At 39.8% G+C, this 21694-nt stretch overlaps 1 protein-coding gene across 1 annotated transcript; it reads left to right on the forward strand.

The window, feature by feature from the left end:
* Positions 1-1796: 1796 nt before the first annotated feature.
* Positions 1797-15840, forward strand: LOC308038645 (protein LEG1 homolog; the record flags this gene model as incomplete). The annotated part of the gene is made up of 6 exons (XM_080341422.1): positions 1797-2118; positions 6461-6547; positions 11047-11231; positions 12411-12544; positions 12986-13224; positions 15653-15840. The coding sequence occupies 6 exons, from the start codon at positions 1797-1799 to the stop codon at positions 15838-15840; spliced, it is 1155 nt and encodes a 384-aa protein (XP_080197548.1).
* Positions 15841-21694: the final 5854 nt, after the last annotated feature.

The raw sequence follows: 21694 nt of genomic DNA on the forward strand, positions 1-21694 counted from the left end.
TGTTCCAACTAAAATTTCTGCCCTAGTATGATTATGTCTATCGTACACTTTATTTCATAGAATCAAAGGTTTCCTCCATTATCTTGTGCCCTAGCTAATGACTTTCAACATTCTTGCTTTTCATATGAGCCTCACTGCTCACTATCTCAATTAGAGCCTAACACATATATAAATATAAACAATACAGTTCTTGGCATTTATCCTCAGGATTATTTTATAGAATGGTTTCTTTTAAGAAAAAAACAAACATCTTTAAAAACATTTCTGAAACTGTTATATAAAAGTAGATAAAGGTTTTCTGTAATATTGATTTTATATAATCTAAAAGTATTTTTTATGTCTTAAGCTAAACTTGTAATTTCAACTCCCGCTGCAATCAGTCAGGAGCAATACATCTCTTACAAGTGTGTTTTAAATGAGCTGCATTCTCAATGTATCTGATTCTCTACTTTGGTTATCAAGGGAATCTTCATAGCCAGGTTAATGTTTAGATGTCCGTGGTTATCTTAGATAAATCCCATCCATAGAAATGTAATGAAGCAACAACTTGATTATTTGAAACCTCTGCGAGGCAGCATGGTTAGGAAAAGTGTTCTCAGATCTGTGCTAATCTCTGTTGATCAGCGAGTGTCTTTCACAAGCCTTTGGGCTTGTTTTTCATTAATGGAGCCAAAAATAAGAAGTGACTATTGAAAAATTATTCTATTTACTATGAAGTCTCCTTAATAAATACAGAAGATGGTGGGGGGGGAAATGAATTGAAATATACATTTCCTTTAAATTCATTATCAAAAGTTTGCAGCAAATTTTGACTTGCTTCATCCAGGATTTACAGTACTTTAAACACACAAAGCCCAATCAAAACTCACATAATTACTTCAGAGAAAATGGGCATTTGCAATTTTTCTCATGCAAAAGAAAGACTACAGAGATAAGAACTGATATGTTTGTTTGCTGTGTGCTCTTTTGTAACCATTGCTTATCTGAGAAAAAGCAGCTGAACATTATCAGGTCCTAGAAGTAAGTGAGGTGAAGGTAGCTGAACAGTTTCATTTTTGCTGGAGTGTAACTTAATCAGACACCAATTTTATCAGTAGAGGAATATCCTTTGTATTCCGTTTGGAGTCTACAATATCATGGAGGTTTAGTAGGAGGCAATGGGTCTTTATAATGATCATTTCCACACAAGACAAACAAATACTAAAAATACAACTAGCCAGCTGCTGCATGGCCTGCAACTGGGCAATCGGACAGCTTCAGGTCATTGTCCCAAGGCCAAATGACAAAGGCAGGACCTGCTGTATGTCACTGCTGCTCCTTGGTCAGTGCCTGGAGCCCTCATCAGAGCACCTCAGCCCTGATCTAACCCTGCCTGTGTCTGTTTTGAGGTGAGCTCTGTGGTATTGCTGTCCCTTCTTTATCTGAAGGAACTAGGCAGGGAAAGGGAATGTGACAGCTAGTAAGAAACATGGAGACAAAAATGATAATGGGATTGTATCACGAGTACTGTAGCACCTCAGCCTTTTGGAAGGTAGGAATACATCACAGGCAGTACAGATTTAGGCACTTTCTGGTCAAGCTGATCACCCTTAAACATCTGTTGCTGCTCCCCAGATTCCACAGGGAGGACAAAGCTTTACTCATGGCTTGCTAATCCGGTAATGCCACGTCAAGGTTGCTGGAAAGAGGGAAGAGAGATGGAGATGCCTGCATCTGAGTCACCCTTTTTTGCCCAGCCCTCACCTTTCATTATAAAAGCTCTGTAGCCACAAACACCTGGGTCACATACCTTCACAATGCTGCCCTACCTTAGCATATGTGCTCTTCTTATAGTCACTATTACCCTGAGCCCTGCGACTGCTGCACCATGGAGTGAAAAATATGCTACCAGAGAATATGTCTATCCTCCTCTGTGGGAACTTGCCCCTGAAAATCTGTTGGATTTTCCAGTAAAGGGCAACAAAATTGTCATCAATGCTTGGAACTATCAAGAACGGCTGGGAATGTATAAGAACTTGCTAAAATCATCAGCCAAATATTTTACTGCTTTTGGATCACAAAATATTGGCAATATTCTCTGGGGATTACCGTCGCAGCATGGCTGGCAGTTTCGTACAGGTATGAGTTATGTCCTTAAGGTGGGTGAGCTAAGTGTTTACCAGGCTCACTTTGGGCCATCTTTTCCAATGCTTCTGCCTTACAAGTCAGCAGAGCTTCAGATGGTGTAAATTTTGACATACTGAGCTTAGCTGACAATTTGAAAAATAAATCCTTCATGAAGGGAACACTCTTTCCTTGTTGAGCAATAGCTATTAAAATTCCTAATAACGAAAGGGACACAGGACTGGGCAGAATGCAGAAGATCTGTGATTTAGATGGGCAATATTTCAGTTAGTCGAAAATCTTTGAAAAGATATTTCAAATTGCTCCAGTTTACAGAGGTAGATTTTAGGGCCTGCACTCTTCAGTGCTGTTCTTAAATTGTTAACTGATAGGGTTTTTTTGGTTGTTAACGTTACAATCTTTTATTGGTGGTTTGACCTTCACTTCTAATAAATAAATTTGAAAGTCCAACTCTCCCTTTAAGAATTTGTTTCTGGTTTTGCCATTTTTGATCAGTTTAGAAGTAGCCTTGTTATTTTCAAAATATTATTTCTTTCAAAAATTAAAGTTTGTTGTGTTTGTTGAATGGTGGTGGTTGTGGTTTGGTTGTATCATTGTTTTGCTTTCTTGTTTGCATTTTTTTTCCTATTTTTAATTATGTCCAGATTTTAATGTCTCATCCCCCAAAAGCTGGGTGTTATTAGGGGCAATTTCTCCTGTTTGCTTGTTGGCCATGCCAGGGAAGCAGACACAGAAACTGGTGTGAGGTTAAGGCTGCAATATCTCATCAAGGTCTTTATCAGACAGTGTGTTCTCCCACACACTGTTTCACACATAGCAGGCAATAAAGCTTTCTGTTCAAAGCTGGCATTGACTTGCCTTGTTCTAGCTACTAGGAGAAGTGGGGAAAAGGGAACCATAGTCAGTGATGTTTGGAAAAACTTGTGCTTGGTGATAACCAGGCATAAGCAACTGCATCTGTCTGCCTGTTGTTTGTTCTATTGGTCACAATTTGTAGTTTGATGAGGTGGTGGTTTGGCTGAAGCTATATGTTTGGAAGAAGACAGAGGTGCTGCAGCTGGTGATGAAAGCAGGCTGGCAGCATTTAGTCACACCTAACAGGGAATGAACTGCTAAGTCAAAATGAGAAAAAGGAAGAAAAAGAGGTAGAGTAAGAAAAATCCAAGCAGACAACTAGCTCACAGACAGACATCAGCAAGAAGAACTTGGTTGGAGTTTAGGCAAGCTTTTTCCTCTTTCTGTTTTTTATATATAGGGGAAAAGAAGAGAAGATGAGGGTTAGTGCAGCAGGAGAGTTGACTCAATGTATGTCAGAGGCAAAGATGCCTGAATGCAGAAGCTACGCTTGAGACGTGACCTGCTGAAAATGATCCAGATATGTAGGGTGGCCTTATCTACAAAGCGAAGGCGTGCCTGTTTGCAGTGACAGCTCCCAAATACAGATGAGGGAGACGGTGGACGAGAGGTAGGTTCGCACCTGGTTGCATGGACAGGTAAAGATCTACTGTCACCTGCCAAAGAGCCACAGGACTGATCCTTAGACAAGAAGCTACATTTTTGAAACTACGTGATCAGAAGGTTGAAAAAAAAGTAGAAAGACAAATATCACATGGCTGGGAAGAGTTTAACAGTAAAAAATGTGAGAAGTTGAAGAAGTACGTAAGGTGGAAATAAAGATGTAATTTTGGTGTGTATCAGTGAAGTTAACAATTAGCTAAACCTAGTCCAGATAGGCAGCTGGGCTAGATTAGTGAGCAATGACTGAAGCACTTATGTATTGACATAATAAGCTTGAGCAAGCAAGAACAGGATTTGAGTTCATGGTGCAGGACATTAGATCCTTGAAAATACTACAAAAATTGTTGAATTAACAATTCTGTCTGGTCATGGAAGTTATGGTGTCAATAAAATATTTTTACAGGTGTGGGCCTGTATAAACCGTAAAGAGCAAGTGAGGCTGCTACTTAATAACAGTGGTACAAAGATTTGCAATAATCTACTCATGGACATAAAATGTGATCAATAGTTTCCCTGAATTTACAGTAGAGACAATGTTGTAGAGATGGCATGGTTGATAAGAATGGGATTGTGGAAATAGAAATTGTCTTGGGAGGTGGAGCTAAACTGAGAGTGCTGCCTACTCAGACTGAAGAAACTGGATAGTCCATACCTCCACTTGGGAGAACTGGCATATAGAGGTACAAATGCAGGAGCAGGAACTTCAGGAAATATTCAGGTGTTATTGTAAGTCTGAAAAGTAGGGTAGGTTATACATACATTTAAGAAGGAAAAACGGGATAAGGTCACAAAAAGATCTATTTCTCTTATATCAGCAGTAGATAAGACATTAAAATAAGTATAGAGGAAATAATCTTTAGTGACCTGGAGCTAAACAGAAAAGGGGATAGAGCATAGCTTATGTGAATCAAAGGTAGATTATGTTAGACTAACTCGATATTTTCTGTTATGATACAACTGATGTTTTACTGAAGTCCAGAAATGCATTTCCTCCTTTTGTAAAATCAAAGCTTTAAATGAAAGTTTTTAATGACACTTCACAGAAGAAGAATGAAAAGGGGAATTAAAAATCTGGTAAAGGCACCCCTAAAGGAGAGTTTAATGACAAGTGTTGCTAAGGGAAGTTTACAGCTAAATGGAGGATATGCTCAGAGTTATTCAATTATCATTCTTGTGAACAACTGGAGTTAGATTTTTCATTAACAACCTTGCCACAAAAAATAGCAGAAAAAACTTGCCGATGAGGTTGCACATAGTTTCTAATGACACACAGCTGGGAGACACTGTCAATGCAGAGAGATAGTTATAATAGTTTGGCTAGACCTGAAGACTGAAATAACAAGCATGTTAAGTGCAGGGAATAGAAGGGAATGGAGAACACGAACCTAGAGTTTAAACCTGGAAATGGAGTTAATGCTTCCAGCTCCAAGATATTTATACATATCCTGTAATTATCATTGATACTGCCCAGGACTCTCTATTTTCCCAAAACACTTAGACTAACAATCTGCAGTAAATCTCATGTGCAATTCTTCTGCAACATTTTGTCTTCTTTTTCTTAATTTCATTTATGCTTCCCATTCATCCTCTTTACACACTGGTGAATTACTGCTGCCTATTTCTGATGACCTGTGTCAAAGTAGAATCTTGAAAAAATAAATATTTCTGTAAATATTTAAAAATATAATTTCTCATTTAAAAAAATACTGTTGAACTGCATTCCTCACCACTGAAAATTAATGCTCTTAGTGCTCTGCTAGTGAAAGATACAGTCTTGAGCAGCCAGCATGCCCCAAAGTACAAGCTCTGTCCAGTCAGCTAGAGAGGTTAATAATAATCTATAATAATAGAGGTTAATAATAATCTATGCACATGGTTCATGGTCATCTCTTCTTCTCAAGTAAAATGTACCAGAAAATTTGGTTTGTTTTTCAAATGTAATGAGGTTTGGTTCTAATCTGACAGAAATGACAGTGTTGACATTCAGCTAACTTGTCAGAGAGTGAGTGCACTGCATGGCACAATTTGGGAGCTTCTGGAATAGCTCCAGTCACTGGAACTGACCATGGTAATTTCATGCCCTACACTTCAAGCAGATTTCCTGACTCACTACTTGAGTACCTCTCACTTGATGGACATGCACATTATGCTTTCAGGAATTAGGCAATTTCTCCACGTCATGTTCTTAAAATAAAATATGCCTTACATGCTGTTACGAGTAATTGTGAAATGTCTTGCATGTTTGCTACAGCACAGATGCTTGAAAACTCTGCTAATCATATGCAACAACGTTCACATGCTTAGCTTCACAATATGGCCATGTTTGTATGCATCATTAAACTGGGAGAGATTCTGTATCACACAACCCATTTAGGTGAGACAATTACTAGCACATTTAATTTGTGCTATTCTGCTCATTAAGGAGGTCTCCTACACTAGAAGCCCTGCATCTATTGAAAATGATTCATCACCTATGTATGTATTTATGTCTGTATGTGCATGTGTATTTATAACTCCATAAAAATATCACTGTGATGTCCTAATTTCAGACAGTTCCATAAATTCTCAGAATACATTTACAGTGAAGGCGAAATCAAATTCGAAAACACAATCAAATTACTATGCACTGTATGAAGTATCGACTGAGAAATTCAACTTCTCTAGGAACAGAAATTTACGAAACAAAACAACAGTAATTGTTCTGCTTCTCTGAGCAAAATTCTACATGCTTTAGCCTTACACATTTTTTTCATCTCAGTGGGATTTCTTGTGTAAAAAAGATTGAGAAGTATTTGGTGTATTATTTCATTTGATTCAGGCAGATTAGCAGATCCTTCCAGAGCAACTTCCTGTGGCTATGAAGATGGAGACCTCCTGTGCATATCTGTAAGAAGCTGGTGGTCCAGTAAGTATATGCTATTACACTATTCTTCTCCAAAATATGATTAATGTCCTGGAAGGCAATTTAGAATCATTCTTCCCTTAGACTTCTATATTACAAAGTAATTTCAGTGCTACATAATTGTCAATTGAAAACTTGCAGCAAAACACCTAAGTGTGAGTGAGAAAGTGAAAGTTAATTGGCTTCGATAACTTACTTGAGGAAGGGAAAAAAAATGCAAATTTGCAGCCTTAAAAAGGCTTACACTGAAAAAAAAAAATGCATGTAATAGTGTGTGGGAAATATAATGATGGGTATCCATATTTGTAGACGTTTATAGAAATTCTAGTTTTCAATTACTCTAGAGCAGATTTGTTCAGTTTAGATGCTAATACTTCTAAATAAAACTTAGTGTGGGAATGTCAAAGAGGACTCTTTGTGTTCCTTACATCACCCTCAGTAACACAAACCTGACAGGACCTCTTCTGCCTTCACTTGCACCTCCGTAACTACACTGTGGTCAGTAGGCTACATAGAATGAAATGAAGGGAGACTTTGTGCCCATGATATCCAAAGAACTACTTTATCTTCATTACACAGACATTTATCCAGCAGTCTTTCAAGTATTCAGCTAGGACTTAGTTAATATTTTGACCTAGTGTACATGAGCTACAAGGTAATTTCTGGTCACTTTAATATTGGCTTAAGAGTTCTAGTAGCTTTAAATTCTGTTCTTTTTTTTTTTCATTATTCCAGTAAGTAGCAACAAACTGAAGACAGTGACAGAGAAGTGTAAAGGTCTGAATTTCCAGTGTCAATGTCCCTGGCATTTTCAATGTTTTTCTCAGTATCTCTAAAAATACACATCCAAATATTTCAATCTTCTCAAAACTAGAAACGTCCAAAATTCCTGATTGCTTTTGACAATTCAGGCCATTCATGTGTTGCCCTGTTGAACTGGAGGGATCAAGTTGATACATGGTGTCTCTCACCCTGAGAGACAGAATTATTTCATTTGTAAAAATGCACATCATAGGTGTAACGGGAGAATGGGTCTATCCATTATAGCTAAGCAAATACACATCACTGAAAGCAGTGTCATCTCAACAATGGTAGCATCAAATTTGGAAATACCACGTGTAACTCAGGGGTATCCATTTATTGTTGCACAAGGCATCCCAATGAATAACGATAGAAATTGTTAATAACAATAGAAATGAATAACAATAGAAATTGGCAGCAATAGAAAAAGCACTGATACTATAATGCTCCCTGTCACAAGTGTGAGAACAAGTGTAGCTTATTTTCCTCTGTTATTTTTACAGCCAGTGTCTATATGGAAACAGACTCCTCAAGCAACAATGCATACCTAGATGTCCACAGAATTCATCTTACAAGGCAATTTTTTCCTGAGCCCATGAAAAAAAAAAAACCCCCACCAAAAAAGAGCTGTTAAATTTTCTCACTTCATTAATAAAAAATATTTAGTTAATTTGCCTACACAGGCTGAATAATTTATCCCAACCAGTCCGAACAGAATCCCTCAAACAATGTTCTTGTTTCTATTTTTCAAAAGATGAATGATTATTAAGAAAAAAAATATATAACTGCCGCCCCAAACCAAAACACCCTTTTCTCTGATTTGAGTCAAAGTCAATATTTTTAGAGACTCATTTTTTTTCTGCAACTGCAAATCAGACTATTTTTAAAAGTTTAATTTCTATTTTTAAAGACATGAAACTAACAGTTAAGTGGAAGAAAGACAAGATCAACCATAAATTACAATCACTACTTGTATCTAAAGGCAAGAAAATGATGAAAATCTATTTTTTACTATTATTATTATTATTATTATTATTATTATTAAAAAAGAGGCAAAAGGCCTTGTAAGTCCTCCAGTTTAAATACTCTTTCCCTTTTGGGGAAGGGAAAGCCTAAAGTTCTTTTTCCTGTATCACGTTTGCCCTCCATCACTTCTGTCCCTGGCTCCCCCAGCCTCCCTGCTGTCCTGTCGCAAGTTCCCCTTTCCACTAGACCTGCTGGCAGGTTTTGGTGAATATCTCTGCACCTTCACTGCCACACAACTGCTTTGTTGTAGAGGCCTTTTGAATGAAGCTTCTGGTTGTGAGCCAGAAATTAAATGTATCTACCTTCAAGTGAACAAAGGCGTATGCACAGAGTAAATTTAAAATGTTAATTTAGAGTAAGACCAAAGCCCACTGTGATATTCACTCCAAATTCAGCTTCCTGTTTGTGTGGGTGGCCAGTGCTAGGTCCTCCATGGGAAGGCATTCCATGTAGTGTGAAGTAACAAGGGTCATAGCATAGCCCTGGGCAAGCAGGCAACCTTTCTGGAATAGAAATCACTACCTTTACTTTCTCGGTGTTTGCATTCCTGTTCTTCAGTTGCTTCTAAACACTGCACGTTCGCTTGATACCAATTTTGTTGCATATAGAACATGTATAAACTTAACCTTGGCTTACCCTAGTGCAGCATGAACATGCAAAAAGTCTTTCAGAGTGCACACAAATGTCTCTTACTATTCAGAGGATGTGAGTGGTTTCAGCTGGCCTTCAGGGCAGCCCTGTCCGGCATGAGTAGTCATATGAAGCCAGGAATGAGCTTAAATCAGAAAGTCAGGCTTAATATACCCCTAGGTGTATGAGACACTCCCTACTTATGAACTTCAGTCTTTTTTGCCTAGAATAATATTCAATATAGTTCTCTCCTGCATTGTTTTCTGCCCTCTGAGTTACCCAAGCAGGTACAAGAAGTAATACATGCCAGCCCACTTAAAAAAATAGAAGTACTTTCTGATGTGAAATCCAAGTATTCACACTTCTCATGAAAATAGTGGACAAGAAGCCAGATTCAGCTTACCAATGACTCCCAGTGTGGCACTGTCTTCTCATCATTTTGAACTTTTCCTTTGCTCTGCTGACTGGCCACACCTTTCCTCCTGAATTCCCTGCCAGGTCCACATACAGGAGGTAGAACAACAGCTTCCCATAAGCAGGACTAGGATACAAGATAGGTGGTCAGGTCTGGAAGATGTTGGTCCTCACTGTTGGGACAGTGTACAAAATACCTAGGCAGTCCTGTGGCCCTGAGACCCAGCATGAGCAAATGAATTCTCAGCCCAATGGCTCAGGAGTCACCCACCCAGGAGTGAGAACAGCTGGTCTCCAGGCTCTTCTTCATTCAAAGTTATTAAATGTTATTTCTGCAAAGAGGACACAATTAAGAGGAGAACCACAGAATCACATAATTGTTAGAGTTGGAAGGGACATCTGAATATCATCTAGTCCAACCCACCTGCTAAAACAGGTTCATCTAGAACAGATCACATAGAAACGTGTCCAGGCGGGTTTTGAATGTCTCCAGAGAAGGAGACTCCAGAATGCCTCTGGGCAGCCTGTTCCAGTGCTCCGGCACCCTCAAAGTAAAGAAGTTTCTCCTCATATTCAGATGGAACCTCCTGTGCTTCAGTCTGTACCTGTTGCCCCTCATTCTATCGCTGGGCACCACTGAAAGGAGTCTGGTCCCATCCGCTTGACAACCACTCTTGAGATATTTATAAACGTTGATGAGATGCCCTCTCAGCTTTCTCTTCTCCAGGCTGAAGAGACCCAGTTCTCTCTGTCTCTCCTCATAAGAAAGGTATTCTAGGCCCCTAATCATCTTTGTAGCCCTCCACTGGACTCCCTCCAGTAATTCATTATCCTTCTTAAACTGGGGAGCCCAGAACTGGACACAGTACTCCGGATGCAGCCTCACTGGGGCAGAGTAGAGAACCTATAATCCTCCTTTCAAATGAGGAATATAAAATAGCACTATGGGTACTCTTACTGGAGATGTGATCTGGCACAGGTGAGAACTGGACCTGAGGTTTCCTACATGCTGGGTCTGAGTGCCTCAGCTTACAGACCAGATAAAAGGAAGCCGTCATCCCAAAATAAATCTAAAAAAACAAACCGAGGTAATTTCCAAGCTGTCTTCAGTGAGCAAAATCTTTTTAAAAGGGAAATTTTTATTTTCAAGTAAAATATTAAATCACCAGTGTTTGCCTTTTCCTTCCTTATGTACCTACAGTGCACGGAAGAGTTGTTTGTTTTGGTTTGGTTTGTTCTGTTTTGCTTTGTTTTTAATGAAAACAATACTCATGGAGTACCCCTTAGTCTTTCTGTACTTAGTTTCCAACTAATATTTAAGAGGCTTTTCATGTCCTGTTCATGACAAACTATAAAGATCTAATTTTTTTCATTTGTTGTCCTTTCACACAAAGTGTAGCACACTGTCAGCTCATGCAAAGATATTAAAGGAAAAAATATAAATTAATATTACGAATCATATCTAAATAAATACAGAACACCATTGTGTTCCAGTACATATGCCCAATTGCTGAACACAGTTATATCTGTGGCAATCTGAAACAGTTACGCTTGGTATGGTTCATTTTTCTCTGTGGGAATATTTCATTTGCTTGTGGCTAACACCTCCCCCTTTTTAATTATTGTTACAGATGTAAATTACTACCTGTCTGTCATACCCCTTCTGGCAGCAGTGGAGGCTGGCCTCTTTGGGCAGCTGCCATACGAGATAGAAATATTGCCACCAGAGGAGCAAAGAGCTGATTTCTGTTACAGTGTTGCCGACTGCCGGTCTCAGGTTCCCAACCTCATGGATGAATGGAAGGCCTACTTTGAAGTAAATAATTTCACTTTGTTTTTCTTTTCTTTGTATTTTCTAGGAAATGATACCAGAATATTACCTTTACAAACTATTATTGCGGTTATTTGTAAGATTCAAAGAGCTTTGTTTGTTTTCAATAACAGCTTGAAATAAAAGTAACAAGCAGGAAAAATGAAAAGCATAACATAAAGTGATTCAAAGATAAGAAGACCAATATTTTTGCAGGTTATGGATTATTTTATTTTCTTTAAGATAATTCTGTATTTTGCAGACTGTTCCAAGAGACTGTTTTGCTAAAAGTTATATTTGTATTCTTCCTATAGTGCTTATGTTAGCAAAGCAAAATAAGCACGCGAGATAGAACATTACCCTTGAGAAATGGCCTTGTGTTAGTTTTATAGGGTTCATTTTTCCTTTGACCATTTAAAAAACTGAAAATGCTGACATTTTATTCAGAAGGATACTTATTAATGCAAGTAGATATTATCTTTCCTCCTCATTCAGCTGTTCCCTAATCCCAAAGTTGACAGTATTTGTTACTTCATAGGTACAATAACTATTTTTATAGACTTCTATATTCAACATTTTTGTTGGTAGTCAAATAATTGATAATGATTAGAAAATTTAAACCATAAGTCTCTCTTGGCAACTGTGAGTGAAGGTTTTAGGAGCAAGACTGGATTTGTTTTTCTTAAGATTATTTTTCCCAAGCAGTATGTTTCAGAAGTTATTATAAAGGTTCTGCTCCCCAAATAGCCATAATGATAACCATTAAAGATAATTTTCTTATTTTCTGAAAATCTTCAGAAAATTGTGGCCAAAAAGTGTAAACAGGTTTTCAAGGAATCCAGCATGGAAGCTTCCATGGCACTCAAATACAAAAGTCCACTGAATTATTGTGGCAGAATACCTAAACTATACGGATAAAATCCTCGCTCTGTTGAAGTCAAAGAACAGCAGCTCCTGCTAACTTCAGTGGGGTTATGTATTCACTTTATAAATCTCTATTAATAAGCTTTTTCTCCCTATGTCAGACATTATGGTTTCTTACAAGGCAGCACATTCTAACTACTCAAAAGAAATTTCTCTTAGCTTGCAAACTTAACTGTTTTGTGAGATATGTAAGTCTGAAAAATTAATTGAGTTCAAACCTCCCCAATGTTTCTCTGCCTTTTTTCCTCCCTGTTGCTGTAGTATCTATTATCAACTGAACACAAAGCCATGAGGCCTGCAACTTTCTCCTCCTTTCAACTGGATGATGCCCTTGGTCTCATGTGGAAGGCGCACGTCACCTCCAATGCTTATGCGGTGCCCAAGTTCCAGGACAAGTATGGGGACAAGAGGGGTGGCCAAGAGGGGTCTTCCAACTTGCATGCCTCTTTGCAAAGACAGTATCCCAACAAAGTCTGCACGAGCTTTCTTACTTTAAGCATCTCTTCTTTAGGTTCTGCTCTTCCTTCTGCTCTCTCGGAGCATTGGATGACCAGTGAGTGACAGCTGCCCGGGCTGTGATGTGCAGGCAGGCTGTGGGCTTAACATGAGATGCTGATTCCTTCCTAGGAGCCAGGGCCCAAGTCAGGAGCTGTGTTTGGGCAGAGGCACCTATGCCAGGAGAAATTAGGTATTAAGTGCTGAAGGAGGCTTTAAGTCACTGTGGCACTAAGACCACTCTGATTTTATATGGAACAAAATACATTTGGGATAAATGACAGACTAATGTGTTCTACAGGATATCAATTACCTGTTACATTTATTTTTATCTTTTTCAGCTTAAAATATCTCTCTGTTCCAGAAGAAAATTTTGGTGTAGACTGGGCTACCGGTGTGGATTTCATTGCAGCCACATACTTCTCTACAGATTTACCAACCATGAACAGCTTCCAGGCTTTCCTGCCCCAGAGGATGCTCGTTGAAGGGGATGTCTCCCCATTCATTAGTGACTTCACTCCACAGCAAAATAGAGTCCTGCTTTCACTGAAAGCTCTTTCCAAAGCAAATGAATTAACAGGTAGGAGCCTGACCTACAAATGTCTGTAGTCCATAGATATTCAATATCTTCTTCTCTCTTTCTATACCTTTCACCATATGAACACAGTGATTTTTGATATTATATAGTATAAACACTTCCTAGAGACTAACAATAAAATAGTACACTTAAAACTGCAACTGTAAGTAAACAATACATCAGAGAGCAAATGCAGCAATGGGATAACACTGACAATATGTGGTGAGGATTTCACATGAGACAAATGCATCATTTTTAAGACCAAACTATCTTCTTTTTTTTTTTTCCCCCTCCTCCATTTTTCACAGGAACTTTAAAAACACGACGACTAGTTTGTGTTTCACTAGTTGTATCTGAAATCATTAAAGCTGTAAAATTATTAAATTAGTTGCAGTCATTACAAAAAATGGGCAAATGATTATGAACGACAGTTTGTGTGTCCACCAGTGTTCCAGTTTTCAGTTTTGGTTTTGTCTCAATCTTCGGTCTAACAGAGAATATTCAGGCTGTTCCAGTAAAAAACTACCTGTCCCAGCAAAACTGTAGTCTTAAGCAATGCGAGACTTTCACTAAAATAAGTTTTGCATCACCATCCAGCGGCGAGACAGAGAATTGCAGTCCTCTGAGATTCCAGTTCCTTCATAGGTATTGCTGGGTTGTTCTTTGTGTTTTGCTTTGTGTTTTTTTGTTGTTTCTGTTGCTGTGTTTGTTGTTTTGTTTTGTTTTGTTTGTTTGTTGTCCTTTACAAAGGAAAGTTATTATAAATCTTTACATGAAAAGACAATACAAAAATACACTGTAAAACTAATATCCAGAGCTATGGTATCTGTTTTGTGATCCTCTTTTTCTGTCTCTACATTTCAGTGAAAATTATCTCACTAGTTGTATTTGTGGCCAAAAAAAAAGGTCTGTAATGAAGCTATTCAGTGTTACAAAAGAGCATCTTTGCATCACAGAGCGCTTCCCTCACACCTTCCACATAACATTATTCCTCAAATGCTGAATAAAGGTGTTAACAGGTCTACCCTATGCATGGTAGCCTGTGCCACAGGTCAAGGTTTCTTGATCTACCTCTTAGGGGAGAGGGGGACACAGCAAGGAAAAGCACAATCAGTGGGGCAGCAAGAAGGGAGCAGAGCAACAGGACAGCAGATCAGATGAGGGCATCACTGGAGGAGGAGAGAAAAAGAGGCATGGATGCTGAACACAGTAGGGGAAAGGAAAGAGAGGGATGAAGAAGTTTCATGCAGGTGCAGCCATAAAGAAGTCTGTAGCTGATATCCCTTGCTTTGCAGGTGGGAGATTTCCCTGATCCTGTTTTGACAGAATGAGCTTTGCATTCAGCTGAAAGTTAAATGCCAGATATCTCAAACTGGTGACTGCTTTGCAGATTGGAAAAGGAGCTTTAAACTAAATTTGACTTGGGCCTGGATTCACAGCCTCAGTGAGGACCTCAGTTTGCTACAAAACTCAGTTGACAAAATGTGCTGTGCTGTTTTTGTGGAGTTGGAATCCTCAAACTTTTAAGTACATCCTGTGAGATGTGGAGTCCTCTTTTGGTGCTACAAACTTCAACAGCATTGCTCTGCCCTCCACTGATGTCCAAAGACAAAACAGCAAATGCCTTGTTATTTGAGACTTTTCCTGCTGTCCTCACCTTTCCTGTAGTCCTCTTGGGCAAGAGGACTCTTTGCTGCCTTTTCCTCTTAACTCCTCATCTCCCCAGTACAATAATGTACAAATTGTTCTTCAGTGGTGCCAGTTCTATACAAAAGCATGTTTTTTAGGATAATAATCTCATTTTGGTTTTCTAGTAGACCTTTTTTTCACCCCCAGATTTCTTCTGTGGACCCTTTATCCACCATAAAGGTCAGCACTGAGAGGAATGCAGAGCAGGCAAGGACTATCCTGCAAACTGGTGCTAATGCTGGACTGGTCAGGCACACCTCTTAGAGAGCCACTGCTTATCACCTGGGTGAAAGCACCAGGATCATTTGATTCTTTAGCTTGAGACCTTAGCTGGCAAAAAGTGCAAATTCTTGGCTGCTTTAGAGTGAAAACAGAGACATGTATGATTATAACTACCAGGCTACTGCTTCATAAGCCATGAAGCTATGTGCAATTGCAGACCAAGACCTTAACATGCATCTTCAATAATTTTGGCTTGCAACACTAACAGTGGTGGCAAAAGAACAAGCCCCATTGTCTGTCAACACAAAGGATCCTGAGCTGAATGAATGGCCTGTGTCTCCCTACGCAGTTTTAGGCAATTATTGCCTCACTGGCACGCTCCAGCTTTGTCTACATTTCACTGTCCACAGGAGAGTGGTGGATGTTTGTTGCCAGATGTTCACTTCATCCCTTGTGTGCTGCAAGCTGCGTGTGCTTCATGTTAATTTGACAATGATGTCATGTTGTGTTTCTTTCCAAGGAGGATTGCTGTTGAAGCTCTGGGAAAAGTCGATGTCTACTGAAGCAGGAAGAGAAATGGGAAGAAAACTGATTGAAGGCTTGGTTTCAGGCCAGAAGTTTGACTTAGTGGGAATATATAATTATTTGAAAGGAGCAGATTTGAAAGCATCCAGTTTCTTGAGAAAAAGCAGTTCTGGTATTCTTTGATTTAATGTTTTAGCAGGTATGTGTCTAGTAATCTGGTCTTGGTAATGCCTTACATCAGAATTTCCTGAGTAGCCATGTGTACATCTCTCTCATATTGAATCAATATTTTTGTCTTTAATTTTTCTAATTAGCTCATTTGTTTAACTCAATTCCTTACAAATAAAAGGCCTCACGGAAAATCTTATTTTATTACTTTTTTTTTGACTTCAAATATAATGTATCATTATTGGAGACAAAATTAAATAAAAGCAAATTATATTCTGTTTCAGACTGCTTTTTTTCCCTGTATACAGGGATCCCGCCAGATACGTAATTACTCAGGTCCTTGATGGTCTAACAGATGATCATCAGAAACTTTTCTTTGAAGTTCTGATCCAGAACCAATGCCTCAGCTGTTTCCCAACAAAGTTGTTATTTTGCAGACCAGCTGCAATCAACTTTGAAGCTTTCAGGCTTTTCAGATTAAACAGTTGAGTACAGATGAATTCCCTCGGTATGCTGCTTTGCAACAAGTGCGTGCCTCATGTGGTACCGTGGAGCCAGTCCTGAGAAGTCCTGAAGCAAATTAGCTTATTCTGTAGCAGCTCTTACATGACCAACAGAGATTTCTGGTATTTGATTTATTTTACTTGCCTCAAGAAAACATTGATCTATCTATTGATTGATATGATTACAGAGTCTGTATAGCCATAGGTTGCTTTTCCATTCCCCCATGTCTAATCTTTCTTGTTGCAGTGTGTTATGTGTTACATTTGATTACCGAGGAAGAGATACATTCACACTGTTTGCACTCGAAGCACCTGGCACACTCAGAACCAAGTGGTGATCCCAGTCTTCTGTGTGATAATATCCCTTGGGAATTGATTATAATAACTTGACATGAAAGGTTGTGGGGAAGTGGGACAGGGGTCCTGGAGGCAGACTGGGCCTGAAGCTTCTCAGGAAAACTGCTGACTTGGATCCTTCATCCTTATGAAAACTTCCCCAAGAGAGCAGTCATGGTTGGACCTGCTTTTATGTGGTGGACAACAGAGGATGCAGATACAGCCAGTGCCTGCTGCACCTTGTCAGATGGTAGCTTGTACTACAATGCATTTAAACATGAAACAAGCCTTAGATTCATAAGTCAAAACAAGGGAAAGCAGCTTTGCTTTGCCACCATTTTAGGTTTGTCCCACAATTTTCATTGTACCTAGCATCTCAGTTGGTCCTATACCACTCCCTCAGAAGGAGAAAAGCATGTGCCACTCTCTTCTGCTGGAGCACATGGATGTACTTTGTCGTGCTCACATACTGCATTTCACTTGTAGCCATAGTAGTGATAGCCTTTCTGACACACCTGCAACAGTAAAAGGTTTTCCACAGACATTAAAGGTGAGATTTGGACTTTGACCCAGCAGCAAAGTGGCTGAGAAAAGCTCTGGCACTCTCAGTAGCAGCTGAGCAAGAGCCCTTCCCGCAGGGACCCTCCAGCAGGCTCATTCTGAGGCTGCCCTCAAGCCCTCGTTCCCTCCAAGGCCAGAGCACAGTGCTGAGGAGCAGGGAACAGGTGTCTCCAGGCTGGCTGGAGCTGTGCCAGGAGCCCAGCAGTGGCCTGAGAGGTGATGCAGCACCTAGCAGAGCTTCCCATGTGAGGTGGCCAGTGCATGTCTCTTTGTGGTGCTGGTACAGCTGCAAGCAGCCGGAAAAACATCAGCTCCTTGGGAGTCTCCATGCCCCCTGAAATATGAGCAGGATACCAAGTAAATGAAGGAAAAGAAAATTATTTGTGTCTCTCCAGGCCACTTTGCCAGTTTGATTGGTCCTTTTTCCCCAAAGTTGCACAATATTTGCACTGCAAATTAAGAGATAATAATCAAGACGTTGAGCACTTAAACACTCTTTTGTCCTTTGATATCCCAGGACAAAGGTTTTAATTATTCATTGTCATTTTATGGATAAACTCTTAATGTACCATCATTAGCCAACGATTTTCAAAGGAAATACATTAATGAGGTCTAAGAAAATGTGGGAGTTTTTACCTTAATTACCTGGTTCACAGATCAGAGTAATTAGATTCCAACAGACTTTAGGTATAATCTAAAAGTAATTACCACAGCTGCCAGCTGTTAAAATATTAAGTTAATTATGCTCCAGGAAAGTTTGGGGAAAAAAAGATGACCTTTTCTGTTATTAGCTTAAATTTAAGCCAACGTGTGCTTTGGGAAACAAAAAGAGTAATTAATACAATAGGGAAAACAAACTTAAAAATTGCAAATGACTGTAATCGAGATATTTGTAACACATTTTCAGAAAGCAAATATCACCTTACCTTAACTTATTATAACATTAGGCAATACTTCAGTAGTTTGAAAAAGAAACATCTTTCTCAATACAGCATCAAGCATTTATGTATTCTTTGTCCCAATCCAGCACGCCAGCACGCCAGGCAAAGTCTATAGAATCTGGTCAGCAATTGCAATTTGGAGGTTGATGCATGTATAAAAATTTTAACAAAACACAGGATGGTGGATTCTTACAAGTAGAGCAGATTCAGACATTTTGAAACAGAAAAGATGCATCCTGGTAAGAAAATATACGGGTATCAGAAACTAAGCAGAGATAAAAGCGTCAAGAGAAGGCAGCACAGCTATGGTAGGATGTGTCTGTAGAAGGACAGGAGAGCACTGGAGGAGGCTGCTTGCTACTTAGAGCCACTGAAAGCTGACAACGACCAAAGCAGAGCTATACCCAGCAAGGAGAACTCACAAAGCAGAAGGTATTTTCTTACTCAGCATTAGTCTGGGGTTTTCAGCCCTATTCTCATGCCTTTTACACATGTAATGTCTTTGCTGAGGTCTGCTTGGTATTAGGCAAGACCTGTTTCTGTTTGACAGAGGTGCTGTTAGAGAAAAGCACCAACACAGCTGGCTGCAGCTCCAGAAAGTCAGAAATTTAAACTTCTCTACACACTTGCCAATAGTGAGCCTAATGGGACTGAAACAAACAATGTTTGGGAGAGGAGAAGGGAAGGTTAGACATAGATACAGGATTCAAAATACAACTTCAGAGAATAAGAATCCACCAGGAAAGAGCCTGGCCTTCCTCAGAGGTTGGGCACTAGTGCTGAACTCTGCTCCCCTCCCACAGCTCTGCAGGGCTGATGAGGAACCTTCCTCTTTTGAGTCTACTCTACTCACACCCAGGCTCAATTTAGGCAGGTTAGCTCCTGATTTCTAAGAGATGCACAGTTTTCCATGCCTTTCCTACAGGAGCAGGATTTCTGAGGAATGGTCAGAAGTGAGGTCCTTCGTCCTTTTCTGCATGTTTGCAACTGGGAGCAAAGCCACTGCAAATTGGACCTGTGCTTTACCAAATATTCTCCTAAACTGTTCATAATACATGTATGTAAGGGCTGACCCCTTCAGTAGTCACCCTTTTTATTCCATCAGGGAAATGGCACCCTTCCTGTTCTCTAGGAAAAGTACATCTCTACAGAGCTGTCGGCAGGTATCAGCAGTCACTTTTTCAGCTTTTTCAGTTACTGAGACATAGAACTTCACAGGTAAAGAAATTATTAGCAAAAATGCAGAAAAACTTTCTTTTTTTTTTTTCCAAACAGGAATTGGATTCTTGGGTTTCCCCTTTCCTATGATCCCTAATCTGTGCAGAATTGGTTGGGCTCTCTTCCTTTCAAGCCTTTGTTCCCTAATCATAATAAAGTGCTGTTTGATGATAGGAAAAATCACCCTCCTCTACACCTGCCAGGTAAGAAGGAAGGGCAAAGACGTTCTTGCCCAGGACAGACTTTAACCTGGCAGCTAGATGGTTCTGCTGGAAAGTAGAAGATGTAGATGTGGACCCTCCCAGAAAGAAAACAAAACTGAACCTAGTATAAATACTTTCATTGTTGGTACACAACATTTAAAAAGATCCACATTTCCTAAAAGTTAACTGTCCAGCTATGTTTCCAGACCAGGTCATGTTGCCTGACACTCCTCAGGAGGGTGTTGTGAGCTGTGGACTTACAGTTCCTGCTATAGAAGGCAGTGAGATTCAAAGTGATAGCGTCTTTTTACAACATTTCCCTCATCCTAACCTTGGTAACTCCAGGAGGAGCATGTTGGCTATTTCTGATCCTATGCTGAGCCTTCATATACAGACTGCAAATAGCTGGCACCTGAAAAAGGTCTGAAATTTACTTCAGTTTAATTTTCAAAGAAAAATCCCAGCTTGATACCACCTCTCCCACTGCCATTTCATTTTTGCAGTGATGCTGGACATCAAATCACTTGCTGGGCTCTGTTCAATTTAAGTTTGAAGTGCTTACAGCCCATAGCCACAGAGGCATTTGGTCTCCTGACACTAGGATGTTTTTGATATGATTTAAGAATTTGAATTTGCTTGGAGATCTGAACCTAAGCTCTTTTTGGATCTGATCTTCCGTACTACAGATGAGAAAAATGGACCATGAGGCACCGTAAGAATAACTCGCATGGCATGAAGTACAGAACTGGCCCAGGCAGGGGCTGATAAGGAACTCTAGGAGAGTCCAAGGGCTGCAGATCTGTCAGACTACACCAGCTAGAAAAGTCTGTTCCAGCTGGGAAACACAGACAGTCATTCAAAATGGGGCTCAGCAGGCAAGAAATAGAGGCAGAATCACTAAAGATTTATTGCATTTATACCTACTTAAAATATGACCCAATTTATGTAACAAGGTTATCTAGAAAAAACTTGATAATTTTTACATGTTTTTTAACTGATTCATGCCTAACCAAACTCCCAGGACAGAAAATACAGTGAAATAAAGTCCTTAATGTCTCTCACTTCCTTCAGCAAACCATTTATAGCTGTGGAAAAGAGTGGCACAAACTATTTGTGTGTAAGTTTGTAGGAAAGGACTGCAGCAGTTATGGTGTAGTATAAACCAGTCTTGTGGACTGGAGAAAAGCTTAATTTTAGAAAGTCTGTTTCCATCTCTCATGCAGTGTTATCCTCCAAAATACTAGCAGATGTGATCACTAAATATAAGAAGAGCAGGCAACTGGATTAAGGAAAAAAAAAGAAGATACTTTTTGCTGGCAACATTGCTGCAGCACCATGTGGGTCTGAGCCCCACTCAGACCTTTCCTCTGCACTCTGAGGTCCAGGTGGACTATGTGGTCGCTTGTGCTTTTGCAGGAACAAAAGCCTGTAACTTCTGAGGCTGCCCTAGGAAGAGCCAGGCAAGCTCTGCCACTTTCCAAGGCTGGCCTGAGCTGCTGGCTGCCACCAGAGCTGCACCCGGAGCCGCAGGAACAGTGTCACAGAGAGCACTGGGACAAGGCACTTGTACATACAGGCAGTTCTTAAATCCTGGTGGGATCAGGCCCTTGAGACATCATGTAGCGGTTTCCACGTGCTCCGAAATCTTAACTCACATGAGGAATTTAAAGTTATTTGAGAACATAAAAATAACTGGACTGAGCCACTCATCCCCGTCCCCCCTTCTGGTGGTGGCCAGCAGCAGAGGACTGTGGCAAGAGCATCAGCAACCAGGCAAAGGCTGAGCAATCCCTCCTGCCACCCAGCCTGCAGGCAGCTGGCAGTCTGCACTTAGACCAGACCCACATGTTTTATCAGTCCCAGAGAAAGAGTCATAAAAGGCTATCTGAGGAAATCCAAAAACACAATGAAAGAGACAGGGAAAGCTCATCAAAGAAATGTATGATTGCAAAGCACAAGAACATCCCCCGCACACAACTGTATTAAAAACAGGAGGGAGGAAAATTAAAAAAAAAATAAATTAAAAAAAAAGGCAACAACCTGCAACTAATACATGAAGTAGAAGCACAAAAACTCTCTTCAGACTATCAGTTTTAAGGTGGTGTCA

This window comes from Nesoenas mayeri, assembly GCF_963082525.1.
Source record: "Nesoenas mayeri genome assembly, chromosome: 3".
In the NCBI taxonomy this organism is placed as follows: Eukaryota; Metazoa; Chordata; class Aves; order Columbiformes; family Columbidae; genus Nesoenas; species Nesoenas mayeri.